We start from the raw sequence: 12,899 nt of genomic DNA, 5'->3' as shown, positions 1-12,899 counted from the left end.
GATACTTTTATCAATGGGTCACACTGCTATTTTAATAGAATAGATTCTGGATGATGTGGTTATGTCTAAAAGGACACTTATTTTGCCAGGTCCGGTTCGTGTAGTCTTGTTAGCCTGTTCTTAAGTAAAGAGCGTTGGATTATGACCAGTTTAAGGTCTGTATCTACTCTTACACGTTTAAAATAAGTGCAGATTTAATAATGGTTCTAGCTGGGCCAGAGTGGACCGGCTAGTATTAGACGTACCATAACCAAGGACTACGTTATTCAACATATAACCGCGTAATGAGAATATGATATAATTTGGGGTGATGGTTCTGTAGATAACTAATAAATGCATGGAAGAACTAACTTACCATGCCAAGGAACAGCATGTGCACATTATCATAACTCACAAAGCCTCTCTGTCATCTACGCAGAGATTCTTTCTCTCTCAAACACTCATAAACACATTAATTATCCGCTAGAGTTTGACTTTTTTTCCCGGAGGAAACATGGCGTCGAACCATGAGTTTCTTGCTCGGTTCGTCGAGGAGACAACGTTTTACAACCGAATAGTTCTGAGCCACCTTTTGCCGGCGAATCTATGGGAGCCTTTGCCACATTTCCTCCAAACATGGCTCCGGAACTACCTAGCCGGAAACTTACTTTACTTCATCTCCGGCTTCCTCTGGTGCTTCTACATCTATTACCTTAAACTCAACGTTTACGTCCCTCAAGGTGAGATTATTTTTTCAGTTCGTCTTATTTTTGAGCTCTCTTTTTTTTTAATGAATCTACAATATTCTTCAGATTCTGTTCCTACAAGAAAGGCAATGATTCTACAAATATATGTGGCAATGAAGGCTATGCCTTGGTCCACACTTGTTCCAACTGTCTCTGAGTATATAATCGAGCGTGGTTGGACCAAATGTTACTCTACACTTGATCAGTTCAACTGGTGCCTCTGTTTGGTTTACATCGCGTTTTATCTTGTTTTAGTTGAGTTTATGATTTATTGGGTTCACAAAATGACTCATGACAATAAATTTCTCTATAAGCATCTCCATGCAACCCACCATATGTACAACAAGCAAAACACACTCTCTCCATTTGCTGGTTAGTCACATTCTTATTTCTTAAGAACTCTCTTTCAAACCTGCTTGCCCTGGGAGTTAACTTTAACCTTATCTTCGATAATGTTGAAACTAACATTCAAATCGAACGGCCGGTCTATAAATTTGGTGCTAAGATTCATGAGTTTCCAACTTAGTTACAATTGGCAATAAGTGGATTGGTCTAGATGTCTTATATATTATTTATGTTTCATCGAAACTCTTAATTTGGGGGATTTTATTCTTATACTCTCTTTAGTGATTAAACTTCATGACCTATTAATCTTTACATAGTCCCAATACTTGGTAATAAATTTTTTCTGTCAACTTGGTAATATATAACATTGCTTGAAAGTTTTTCGGGTTTTCAGGGCTTGCGTTCCATCCATTGGATGGGATACTTCAGGCAGTACCGCATGTGATAGCTCTGTTCATAGTGCCGATACATCTCATAACACATTTGAGTCTTTTTATTATGGAAGGGATATGGACAGTGAGCAACCATGATTGCATCAATGGTAACATATGGCCTATAATGGGTGCAGGACACCATACCATACACCATACAACATACAAGCATAACTATGGCCATTATACCATATGCATGGATTGGCTGTTTGGCTCACTTAAGGTCCCTTTAGCTGAAGACGACAGCTTTAATGAGAAAGAAAAGTGATATGTTCAACGTACACATTTTTTTTGTTGTCCTTCATGTGTTTTTCTACTCCTGAGTCTTAAACCTTTGTAATATCACTTTGTTAGAATAAGAAACATGATTGCACTATTAGAGCATGTGCATAGCTAGAACCCCACTTGGAGTTTCAAATTTTTAATTTTTTTTTTTTATCTTTTCATAAAAAAAAGGATCAATCGCGGGCCGGCACGTATTAGTGGGGTCCGCGAAAATCACAAAAGCCCTAAAAAAATCGATCTTTACCTCGTAGTTTTTCTTACCGGTCTTTTTCTTTTTTTGCGGGGTTCACGCCCGAAAATCCCTCTAAGGACCATGCGATGCACAAGGTCTTAGCTACAAAGTTTCTTACTTGTCTTCAAAGAATACTTAGTATGGTAAGTAGAAGGTTGATAAAGATACAACACTAGCATCTATAATAGGCAAAGTTTGTACTTTTCAGTTAAGGTAAGAAATCTAAAAACATAAAAATAGAGAAAATTAAAGGTATAAAATATAGCCAAGTATACGCTTTCATAATCAACTAGTTCTTGTAGATGGGTCACATAGAAAGCATAAATATCTGCCAATGCTCCCACTTGTGTTGAATGGGTTGTCCCACAGAGTCACAGATCTATATGCTTACACATTTAATATTGTTATGGCTCCTTTAACTACTGTGATGTTTAAGTGCAGACTTTTCTCAGATCAGAAGAAAACCAGTTAGTTGGGGTAATGACATAGTTAGCTCACCATAAGATTGCTAAAAAAAAAAAAGCTCACCATAAGAATGAGTTGTGAAATATAGAATCACCAAGTCATTATTAGAAACGTTGTCAATGGATTTGATTCTTGATGTTTAAAACTGTTGGGATTAGTCGAAGCATAATTTAGGCCCAATAATTTGACAAAACAATGAGTCATATATCATTCGGCCCATGGGCCTGTGAAAAAAGCAGCGAAAAATATCTGAGTGTGGCGTTGACGTAAATAAAAGAGCACCTGAGGGATATTCTAGAGAAGAAAAATAAAAGTTGCATACATACCCATGTCCATGGCTCGATCATCACGCCCACCCAAAGGCTTTCGTTCTTTACTCATCAAAACCTTCACATTTGTCACAGTCTCGAAGCAGCAATCAAACATAGAAATAATCGACCTTCGGGATCCGTCCTTGTTCTTTATTTAAATCACTTCCATTTATCGAGTTTGTTAGTCTTAGAGAAGAAACTAAGAGAAAAATGGTGATGGCTTTGAATCAGATCGTAGTTTCGTCTTCTTCTTACGCCTATCGTCCTCGTCAAGCTCGTGGATCCAGATCTTCCATTGCTTCTTCGATTCGTTCCGCTACTACGTGAGCCTTTTCTCCCTTCATTGTCGTAATCATATGTTTTGCTGATCTGTGTGTTTTGGATTGAATGCCGATGATGAATCTCTGTTATCACCAATGTTCAAAAATAGCCAAGGCTGTCTATCTAGTGGGATTAGCAACTAGGCTGATTATTTGGAACCCGTGTGTTTAACAAATTATTGACTGATTTGATGTATATTTTACATTGGTTTAAGATATTTTAGTTTTTAGATCTAATTATAAAATTAGTTCGATGAATTACTAAAATTAGATATATATAAAACAAACAAAAAAATAGTCAAATTTGTGGATTTGTACTAACATTATTAACAAATTTAGACAAATTTAAATTAATTTAGAATGGCTTAAACCAATTTAAAATAGCTAAAAAAAAATAGTCAAATTAAAATTAAAAAAAATAGTCAAATTTGTGGATTTGTACTAACATTATTAACAAATTTAGACAAATTTAAATTAATTTAGAATGGCTTAAACCGATTTAAAATAGCTTAAATCTTGTATAAATCGAATATTTTAAAAAACCATTTCGGCTCGCATCGGTTTTTAGGACAGATTTTTAATATCATGGTTATTACTAATTCATCGAGGAAGACATATATACTGTCTGAAGCTTATTGGTGTTTTTTCAGGATTGTTGTGTGTAGTACTGCTAAGTCTATTTTATTTTCATCACTCGCTCAAGTCCTGAGTTTGAAACTCTATTTGGTTTTGATTACAGAGAGGTTACCAACGGAAGGAAGCTCTACATCCCTCCACGAGAAGTGCATGTCCAAGTTAAACACTCCATGCCGCCACAAAAACTCGAGATCTTCAAATCCTTGGAAGGATGGGCTGATGAGACACTCTTGACCTACTTAAAACCCGTCGAGAAGTCGTGGCAGCCGACTGATTTTCTCCCGGAAGCTGAGTCGGAAGGGTTCTACGACCAAGTCAAGGAGCTGAGGGAACGGTGTAAGGAGCTTCCCGACGAGTATTTCGTGGTGCTTGTTGGTGATATGATCACTGAAGAAGCGCTTCCGACTTACCAGACCATGTTGAACACGTTGGATGGTGTTAGGGATGAGACGGGAGCTAGTCCTACTCCTTGGGCGGTGTGGACTAGGGCGTGGACTGCTGAAGAGAATAGGCATGGGGATTTGCTTAACAAGTATCTTTATTTGTCTGGGAGAGTTGACATGAGGCAGATTGAGAAGACTATTCAGTACCTTATTGGCTCTGGAATGGTAAGCTTCTCTGATTTGTATTCTATGTTTCTCATGTATGATTAATTTATAGGCCTGCCGGTTCGGGTAAAATTTTGCTGAATTGAACCGTAAAAAAGTTCGGTTCGGTTCTTGGCTAGTTCGTATCAAAAAATTTTACCGAAATTTTTGGTTTAAATTGAATAAAATTCAAAAAAAAATTTTGTTCGGATTTTGATTAGTTCTGTTATTTTGATTCGGATTTTGGTTAGTTCGGTTCGGATTTTCGGTTAATATTGGTACTGTTTGATTGTTTTTGTTACTAAACATTCGGTTCGGTTAAAAATCCCAGCTCTAATTAATTATATATGATTGATATTGTTTTATCTTCTTAGGATCCAAAAACTGAAAACAACCCTTACTTGGGTTTCATCTACACATCCTTTCAAGAAAGAGCGACCTTCATCTCCCACGGAAACACTGCCAGACATGCGAAAGATCTTGGAGATTTGAAACTTGCGCAGATATGCGGGACCATTGCTGCTGACGAGAAGCGCCACGAGACTGCTTACACCAAGATTGTGGAGAAGCTCTTCGAAATCGACGCTGATGGCACCATCTTGGGATTGGCTGATATGATGAAGAAAAAGATCTCGATGCCTGCGCATTTGATGTATGATGGACAAGATGATAACCTGTTTGAGCACTTCTCGACCGTTGCACAGAGGCTCGGTGTTTACACCGCCAAGGACTATGCTGATATTCTGGAGTTTCTTGTTGAACGGTGGAACGTTGAGACTTTGTCAGGCCTTTCTAGTGAAGGACACAAGGCTCAGGTAAATTACCACCACCATTACTTGTGATGAAACCTATAATTATATGGATACTTCTCAGTCTCTTTTTGTAGGTTTCTTGGACATGAATACTATATTAGCTGCACTGCTTGGTCTGTTTTGTGTATTTGACTGGGACATGAACTTGAATTCTGACTCTATCATTGCCTTTGACAGGACTTTGTCTGCGGACTACCTGCAAGGATCCGCAAGATTGAAGAGAGAGCTCAAGGAAGAGCCAAAGAAGCAGCCAAAAACGTACCGCTCAGCTGGATTTTTGGTCGAGAGATTAGGGCTTAAGTAAACATCTCTCTTCCAAATGATCCCTGAGTAAGCCATAGACTTCTTCACCGATGACGTACCAGTCTTAAGACAAGTCAGAGTTCATTTCAATATGTTTTGTTTTATACAGAACATTGTAGATAAGGTTATGTTTCTTGTTTGAATTAGTCGAAGACCATAAAATGCTGTTTTGAGTGTTCCTAGAGATAATGTCTGGTTACCAAGAACAAAGACTTTTAAGAGTTTGGTTTTCTATTTTCGATTTTCCTTTTTTTTTGTTGTATCAGTACTTAATAATGTTCTCTCATAAATAAGCAAATAATGGTTTGTAATTTAAACCTCTTGTTCAAGTAACAACCAACCAAAAGTGACCGTTTTATTACCATAACAAAGATGAAACTTAAAAAAACGTTTTAATACAAATGAAACAGAGTAAAGTCTTAGATGAAACCATAACTGCAAACGCACAAATCAAACTGTTTCTTCTTTTTCTTATGTTACACTCTCACATTAAAAGAAGAAGAAAGACAGAGTTCACGATCTTGTTTAGCTTCTAAAAACTTTTAAGATCATGTTTCCTAAAAAACCAACTTATTCATCTACCACACATCAACACAGCTTCGACGAGTCTCGATGGGTCAACAACGTCAGAAAATCTCTCGACGCAGAGGTCGAAGAACACCCTCACGAACAAGTCGCAGTCAGCATTTTCACCGTCCCTAAAGCACTAATGTGCACCCATCGAGACTCATACACACCTCAGCGAGTCTCCGTCGGACCTTACCACTGTCTCAAACCAGAGCTTCAAGAAACAGAGAGGTACAAACTGACGATCGCGAGAAAGTTTCGAAACAACTCCAAATCTTTCAGGTTCCACGACCTCGTCGAGAAGCTTCAATCATTGGAGGTCAAGATCCGAGCTTGCTATCATAAGTACATCGCGCTGAGCGACGAGACTCTGCTGTGGATAATGGCGATCGACTCTTCGTTCTTGATCGAGTTTCTTAAGGTTTATTACGGTTTCGGAAAGGTCGAGACTTTGATTAACAGAGTCGGTCACAACGAGATTCTTAGAGATGTAATGATGTTAGAGAATCAAATCCCGTTGTTCGTTTTGAGGAAAGCGCTCGAAGTTCAGCTCGAATCGAAGGAATCAGCTGATGCTCTGTTGGTCTCTGTTCTCACGGGACTATGCAGAGATCTCTCTCCTCTCGTGATCAAATTCGAAGATGGTGAGATTCTGAAGGCTCAGATTCATGAGTATAACCATATCCTAGACTTCTTGTATCAGATGATCGTTCCAAGAATCGAAGAAGAAGAGGAAGAAGAAGAAGAAAACAGAGCAGACGAAAACAGAGCATGTAAGCTTCTGAGAGAGATGAAGCTTCAGTTCAAAAGGGTCTTCGCGTCTCGACCTGCTGATATGATCTTGAGACTTCCATGGAGAGTCATATCGAATCTCCCCGGCTTCATCGCTCTGAACTATCTATTCACCAGACAAGAAAACGAAGAAGCAGCAGCAACGGTCTCTGTTTCCGACATCGAGAAGCCTCCTCTAGTCTCCGAACTCACAATCCCATCGGTCTCCGAACTCCACAAGGCAGGAGTTAAGTTCAAACCAACACAAAACGGCAACGTTTCGACCGTTTCATTCGATTCAAACACAGGCCACTTCCACCTCCCTGTGATAAACCTAGACATCAACACGGAGACCGTTCTTCGAAACCTCGTGGCTTACGAAGCTTCGAACACTTCGGGAGGACCATTGGTCTTCACTCGGTACACGGAGCTGATAAACGGAATCATCGATTCAGAGGAAGACGTTAGTTTGCTTAGAGAGCAAGGCGTTCTCGTGAGCCGTCTCAAGAGCGATGAAGAAGCTGCGGAGATGTGGAACGGTATGAGCGAATCAGTGAGGTTGACCAAAGTTGGGTTCTTGGATAAGACTATTGAGGATGTGAACCGGTATTATACCGGACGGTGGAAAGTTAAGATTGGGAGATTTGTTGAGGTTTATGTTTATGGTTCTTGGAAGATTTTTGCATTTTTGGCTGCGGTTTTGTTGTTGATGCTGGTTTCGTTGCAAGTGATTTCGTTGGTGTTTAGCTCCTTGAGGTTGCTTGGGTTGAGAACCGGTTAGGTGAAACTACCAGTGACGATGTGATTTGAATTTGGTTTGGTTTGATTTGATTTCTCTATGGTTCCCTTTTGCTTTGGGTCATGTTATGCAAGAAACTGAAACCAGCATGGTTTTGTAGTGTGCTTCTCTTTGTTTAAGCCTCTTGACACACTTATCCGGAACCAAAAAACCGAACTAAAATATAACGTTCGGTTCAATTGAACCCTATCAATTAATCGAACGGATTATATATTAAAAAAAACTGAAACCAAACCAATATCGAATGAGTATTATAGTTCAATTTTGGATCTTATCAATTATTCAAACGGATTATATATTTTTAAAATAAAATAAAAACTGAAACCAAACCAAATATCAAATGAGTATTCAAACTTTTATAATACAATTTATAACTATATTTAAAGTTTTAAAATAATCTAAAATACTATTTATAAATCGAATTATCCGAAAACTAAAGTAAATAAATATTTTTTATTCAAAATATTTATAATTATCTAAACTATTTAATCGAAAAACGAAAATTTTGAGATTTTTAACTCGAATTAATCAAAAAGACAGAACCAAAGCAAATTGGACTTGTAATTACTCAGATATTAGATGGTTTCTAACGTTGTTACTCGATCAAACCGAAACCAAATCGAATTTCCTAAATACTCGAACAGATCCTATGTTTCTAGTACCGAAAACCGAAGCAATATCTGAAATGCCTAGACATATCTTTGTTATTTATTGAAAGTATTTTATTTGCTACTAAAGTCCTCCATTTTTTAGTTTCTTCCATTTTTTTCCTCAAATATCTTCTTAATACTTAAAATCAAAAATGAGAGAGAACAAATAGGGTTTTTGGGTTTAGAATCAGAAACTGCAGCTGAAGATAGTCTGAGAGAGAGAGAGAGAAAGCAGAAATGTTGAGATCCGTGTTGCGGAGATCGCAAAACCTCGCCTTTACTCGAATCTCCACGAAGAAGACTCCATCGCTAACACCCATTTCCAGATTCGCACACGCCGAGTCTTCTCGAAATGCTTCTCCCCGAAGCCTCAGGTTCTTCTCCACAAACCCTACCGAAGAGATCCCAATCTCTTCATCCTCAGAGCTTACCCACGAAGAATCGAATGCTTCCGGTTTAGGGTTTTCCGAAAGTGGCGATTTTGATGTGAATGGTGAAGATGGAGAGTCTAACATTTCTCCAATCGAAGCTTCTGGAGACGGGTCCGTTGTAGCTGAGGAGGCGAGCCAATTCGACGAGGAAAAGTTCGAATCTTTGCTGTCTTTGTTACGAGGCGATGAAGAAGCTTTGGAGTTTGGTCTGAAGGCGTTAGATCTCGATTTGAACTCAGATCTTGTGGGGAGAGTGTTTGAATCTCCAGGAATTAAAGGTAAGAACTTGATTAGGTTCTTGAAATGGGCAACTAAGAAAGAAGACATCACTGTCACCACATCGCTTTTAGAGTCTCTCCTTGTAGTAATCTCTGGTGATAGACGTAGGTTGGATGCTTATGCTCTGTGGGATTTGGTTAAAGAGATTAGTGAGAGTGAGAGTAGCCTTGTTTTGAATCTTGAGATAATGAATGATCTGATAGCTTTGTTTGGGAAGCTTGGCAAGTCCAAAGCTGCTTTCGATGTGTTTAGTAAAACCGAGGAGCTTGGCTTTACTTTGAATGCCAAGACTTATTATGTAACACTGGAGGCGCTTTGTAAGCGGTCGTTTATGGAATGGGCGTGCGTTGTGTGCGAGAAGATGCTCAAGAGCGGTGTGTTACCAGAGGGAGACCAGATTGGTAACATCATTACTTTGTTTTGTAAGGAAGGGAAGGCTGAGGAGGCTTATTCTGTTTACGAACTGGCTAAGACGAAAGAGAAGTTGCCTCCTTCTAGATCTGTTGCTACTCTGATAAGTGCGCTGAGCAAGAATGATGGGACTGTTGGGTTTGCTCAGGAGTTGTTGAGTGATTTATCTGGAGATGCTAGGCGACAGGGGATCAAACCGTTTTCTGATGTGATCCAGAGTTTATGCAGGATGAAGAATGTTAAAGACGCTAAAGGTTTGGTCCTGGATATGATCTCTAAAGGACCTGCTCCTGGGAATGCGGTTTTCAATTTGATTGTGCACGCTTGTTCGAGAAGTGGAGATCTAGATGAAGCCAAAGAGGTTTTGAAGTTGATGGAGAGTAGAGGTTTGAAACCAGATGTGTACACTTACACTGTCATCATCAGCGGGTATGCTAAAGGAGGGATGATGAATGACGCCCGAGAAATTCTAGCGGAAGCGAAAAAGAAACATAAGAATCTTAGTCCTGTGATGTATCACTCACTCATCAGAGGCTACTGCAAGATTGAAGAGTATGACGAAGCTCTTGAGCTTTTGAATGAAATGGAGAGTTTCGGTGTGAAGCCTAGTGCGGATGAGTATAGTAAGCTGATTCAGTCGTTGTGCCTCAAAGCATTGGATTGGGAGAAAGCAGAGATGCTGTTTGAGGAGATGAAGCAGAAGGGGTTGCATCTGAATGCTATTACTCAGGGGCTGATAAGAGCAGTTAAAGAGATGCAATCTGAAGGCAAGGCAACCGAAGATGCTAATCTACTTGCTGCAGCATAGAACTTGGATTTTGATATTTTACATTTGTTCTATCAATCTGGAATAGCTTTTGAAGATGTTTTCTCTTGGTTTGAAACTCCAGACAGTGCCTTGTTTGTTCTCCAATAAGCTTTTATGGTGTTCAATCACAGTACTCATCATCATCAAGCAATGTTTTTCATCATAATTAGTTATAAATTCGATCTAGTCACTATATAATCAAACAGTTTCAAATTCATAAACTTATTAATGATTCAATGCTAATTCATAACAAAAACAAATCATGATAGATACATAGTACAGTTTTTTTATAAAAGAAATAAAAATTTAGGAGATTCTGATGACCACTTTGTTCTTCTTGCCTGAAGAGAGAACAAGACCTTTCCCTTCAACTCTCTTATTCTCATCATCAACTCTCTTATTCTCATATAAACCCCACCTTGCTTCAACGTTCTCCTTGCTGCAGATTTGCTCTCAAACAGCCCCGCAGAAACCGATACATCCACAACAGAAACACCTGAGACTCTATCAACAGGCAGTGAGCAAACGACATTTTGATAACGTGTTCATGTTCTGAGATATATATATCCAAAGAAAAGGAAAGTGCTATACTAATCATGAATTCATCAATTCTAATCTCAAGCCTTAGAGCAGGATTATCTTGGGAAGGGATTTTTAGTGGGGATTTTAGGTGGGTGACCCCACAAAAAGGAAAAATCGGTTATAGGAAAACCAAAATAAGGATCGCTGTTCAGGGGGGTTTTTGAACTGTTTGCGGACCTCACTGACACGTGGCGGTCCGCGATTGGTTGATTTTTATTTTTTTTTTTGTTTTTTTATTCAGACCAAAAGAATAAAAATAAAATAAAAAACCCCATGTGGGGTTTCAGCGTTAATCATGATCTTAGACTCTTACTTAAAAAAGTAAAGGATGTGACACCTACTACAGTCTTTAACTATCACTCATGTAAACGGTTCTTAACATGCAAAGTAGATGGACAATTGCAAAGGTTCATCTATTATATTAAAAAAGAACAAGAACTTTGAAACCGATGAAAACAGTTATAAGTGAGAACAACGTTACCTGAAGAGGTATAAACCCACAAAGAGCCTCGAATTGGGTATAGGCCAATGCCATCTCTGGTTTGTGATTGTCGTCTTTATCCGGATGTGCTTGAATCGACGCCACCGACAACACCTAACATTACACATCACAGTAGAGATTCAACTCTCTCTGAGACCAAACATCAAAAGCAATTAAAAAGCAGAGATCTTTGTGAAATTATTACAATGTGGGCAATGTAATGTATGTTACCTTGAAGAGAAAGGGGGAGATCGCAACCCCATTTCTCCAAGAGACTCAGGGTTTTCATTAATCCACGATCTAAGAGTGACACAATTGGAGCCATCAGCATCATCCTCCAAGTAACTCGGACCGGACTCGTGAGTACCCATCCAAAGCTCCACGTACGACTGCGTCGAATCGATCTGGTCATTGGAATTCGCCGTGTATACTCTGTAAACCAGCTGATTCATCTACCACACATCAACACAGCTTTGATGAGTCTCGATGGGTCAACAACGTCAGAAAATCTCTCGACGCAGAGCTCGAAGAACACCCTCTCGAACAAGTCGCAGTCAGCATTTTCACCGTCCCTAAAGCACTAATGTGTAGTACCCACCGAGACTCATACACACCTCAACGAGTTTCCATCGGAGGTCAAGATCCGAGCTTGCTATCATAAGCATATCAACCTGAACCGAGGAGACTGCTGCTGTGGAGGATAATGGCGATATCAACCTTGTTTGTTCTCCAATAAGCTCTTTGTAAGATTCAGAGCACTGAATTCAAAACTGGTTTTCTTATTGCTTGAAGAGAAACAAATACAAAAGCTCTGTCTTATAGATCAGAGACGAGCTGAATAATAGGAACCTTGTAAGATTCAGAGCACTGAATTCAAAACTAGTTTTCTTATTGCTTGAAGAGAAACGAATACAAAAGCTCTGTCTTATAGATCAGAGACGAGCTGAATAATAGGAACATAATAACAAACTACTAACTCACTTCCTACAAGTTAGGAAACGATTATCGACTCAGAAACAAATTGAAAAACTCCTAAAAACTTGGAAGACTCCACTCCAGTTTACTCTTCTTTCAGTCCAACTCCAATCTTCATCCTCAATCTCTCGAACACTTCTAGTTTCACCGGTTTGGTCATGACATCCGACAACTGTTCTCGAGTTGAACAATACTGCAAAGTGATTACCTCATCATTCACAAGCTCGCGTAAGAATTGATACCTCACATGGATGTGTTTGCTTCTTCCGTGCAAGACAAGGTTCTTCGAGAGCTTGATGGTGGAGCTGTTATCATTGTTCCTTTTCCTTGATCAAAGCCAACCTCCTCAAGTTACATTTCGCAGCCACACCTGTTGACATGCTCCATAGGCTACTGCAACAGACTCAGCTTCTGTAGTTGAGAGAGTGACAATAGGTTGCTTCTTGGATGCCCAAGAAACTAGTCTCCTTCACCAAACATGAAAGTGAAGTGCTTCTTCTATCATCAATGTCTCCAGCGTAATCACTATCCACATACCCAACCAACCTCTCTTCTATGCCACATTGATACTGTATCCCAAAGCCAATGGTTCCTTGCACGTACCTCAATATCCGTTTGGCAGCCATCAAGTGTTGCTCTCTAGGACGTTCCATATATCTACTCACCAAGTTCACTGAGTAGATGAGATTAGGA

General features: G+C 39.2%; 4 protein-coding genes across 4 annotated transcripts; all 4 read left to right on the top strand.

Annotated features, from left to right (window-relative positions):
- Positions 1-349: 349 nt before the first annotated feature.
- LOC106299027 (putative Delta(7)-sterol-C5(6)-desaturase 2) lies at positions 350-1,819 on the top strand. The gene is made up of 3 exons (XM_013735161.1): positions 350-719; positions 792-1,097; positions 1,465-1,819. The coding sequence occupies exons 1-3, from the start codon at positions 494-496 to the stop codon at positions 1,767-1,769; spliced, it is 837 nt and encodes a 278-aa protein (XP_013590615.1). The 5' UTR covers positions 350-493; the 3' UTR covers positions 1,770-1,819.
- A 998-nt stretch (positions 1,820-2,817) lies between these two features.
- On the top strand, positions 2,818-5,693 carry LOC106294068 (acyl-[acyl-carrier-protein] desaturase 5, chloroplastic). Its single transcript, XM_013729712.1, has 4 exons — positions 2,818-3,117; positions 3,854-4,358; positions 4,712-5,152; positions 5,327-5,693. The coding sequence occupies exons 1-4, from the start codon at positions 3,005-3,007 to the stop codon at positions 5,447-5,449; spliced, it is 1,182 nt and encodes a 393-aa protein (XP_013585166.1). The 5' UTR covers positions 2,818-3,004; the 3' UTR covers positions 5,450-5,693.
- Positions 5,694-5,896: 203 nt separating this feature from the next.
- On the top strand, positions 5,897-7,642 carry LOC106297382 (putative UPF0481 protein At3g02645). Its single transcript, XM_013733634.1, has one exon. The coding sequence runs from the start codon at positions 6,003-6,005 to the stop codon at positions 7,569-7,571; it is 1,569 nt and encodes a 522-aa protein (XP_013589088.1). The 5' UTR covers positions 5,897-6,002; the 3' UTR covers positions 7,572-7,642.
- Positions 7,643-8,409: 767 nt separating this feature from the next.
- LOC106339156 (pentatricopeptide repeat-containing protein At3g02650, mitochondrial) lies at positions 8,410-10,335 on the top strand. The gene has a single exon (XM_013777983.1). The coding sequence runs from the start codon at positions 8,477-8,479 to the stop codon at positions 10,166-10,168; it is 1,692 nt and encodes a 563-aa protein (XP_013633437.1). The 5' UTR covers positions 8,410-8,476; the 3' UTR covers positions 10,169-10,335.
- The last annotated feature ends 2,564 nt before the right edge of the window (positions 10,336-12,899 follow it).

The sequence above is a fragment of the Brassica oleracea genome, chromosome C1 (assembly GCF_000695525.1).
Source record: "Brassica oleracea var. oleracea cultivar TO1000 chromosome C1, BOL, whole genome shotgun sequence".
Lineage (NCBI taxonomy): Eukaryota > Viridiplantae > Streptophyta > Magnoliopsida > Brassicales > Brassicaceae > Brassica > Brassica oleracea.
The sequence above is the reverse complement of the archived record's forward strand: the minus strand, read 5'-3'. Positions and strand labels throughout refer to the sequence as shown.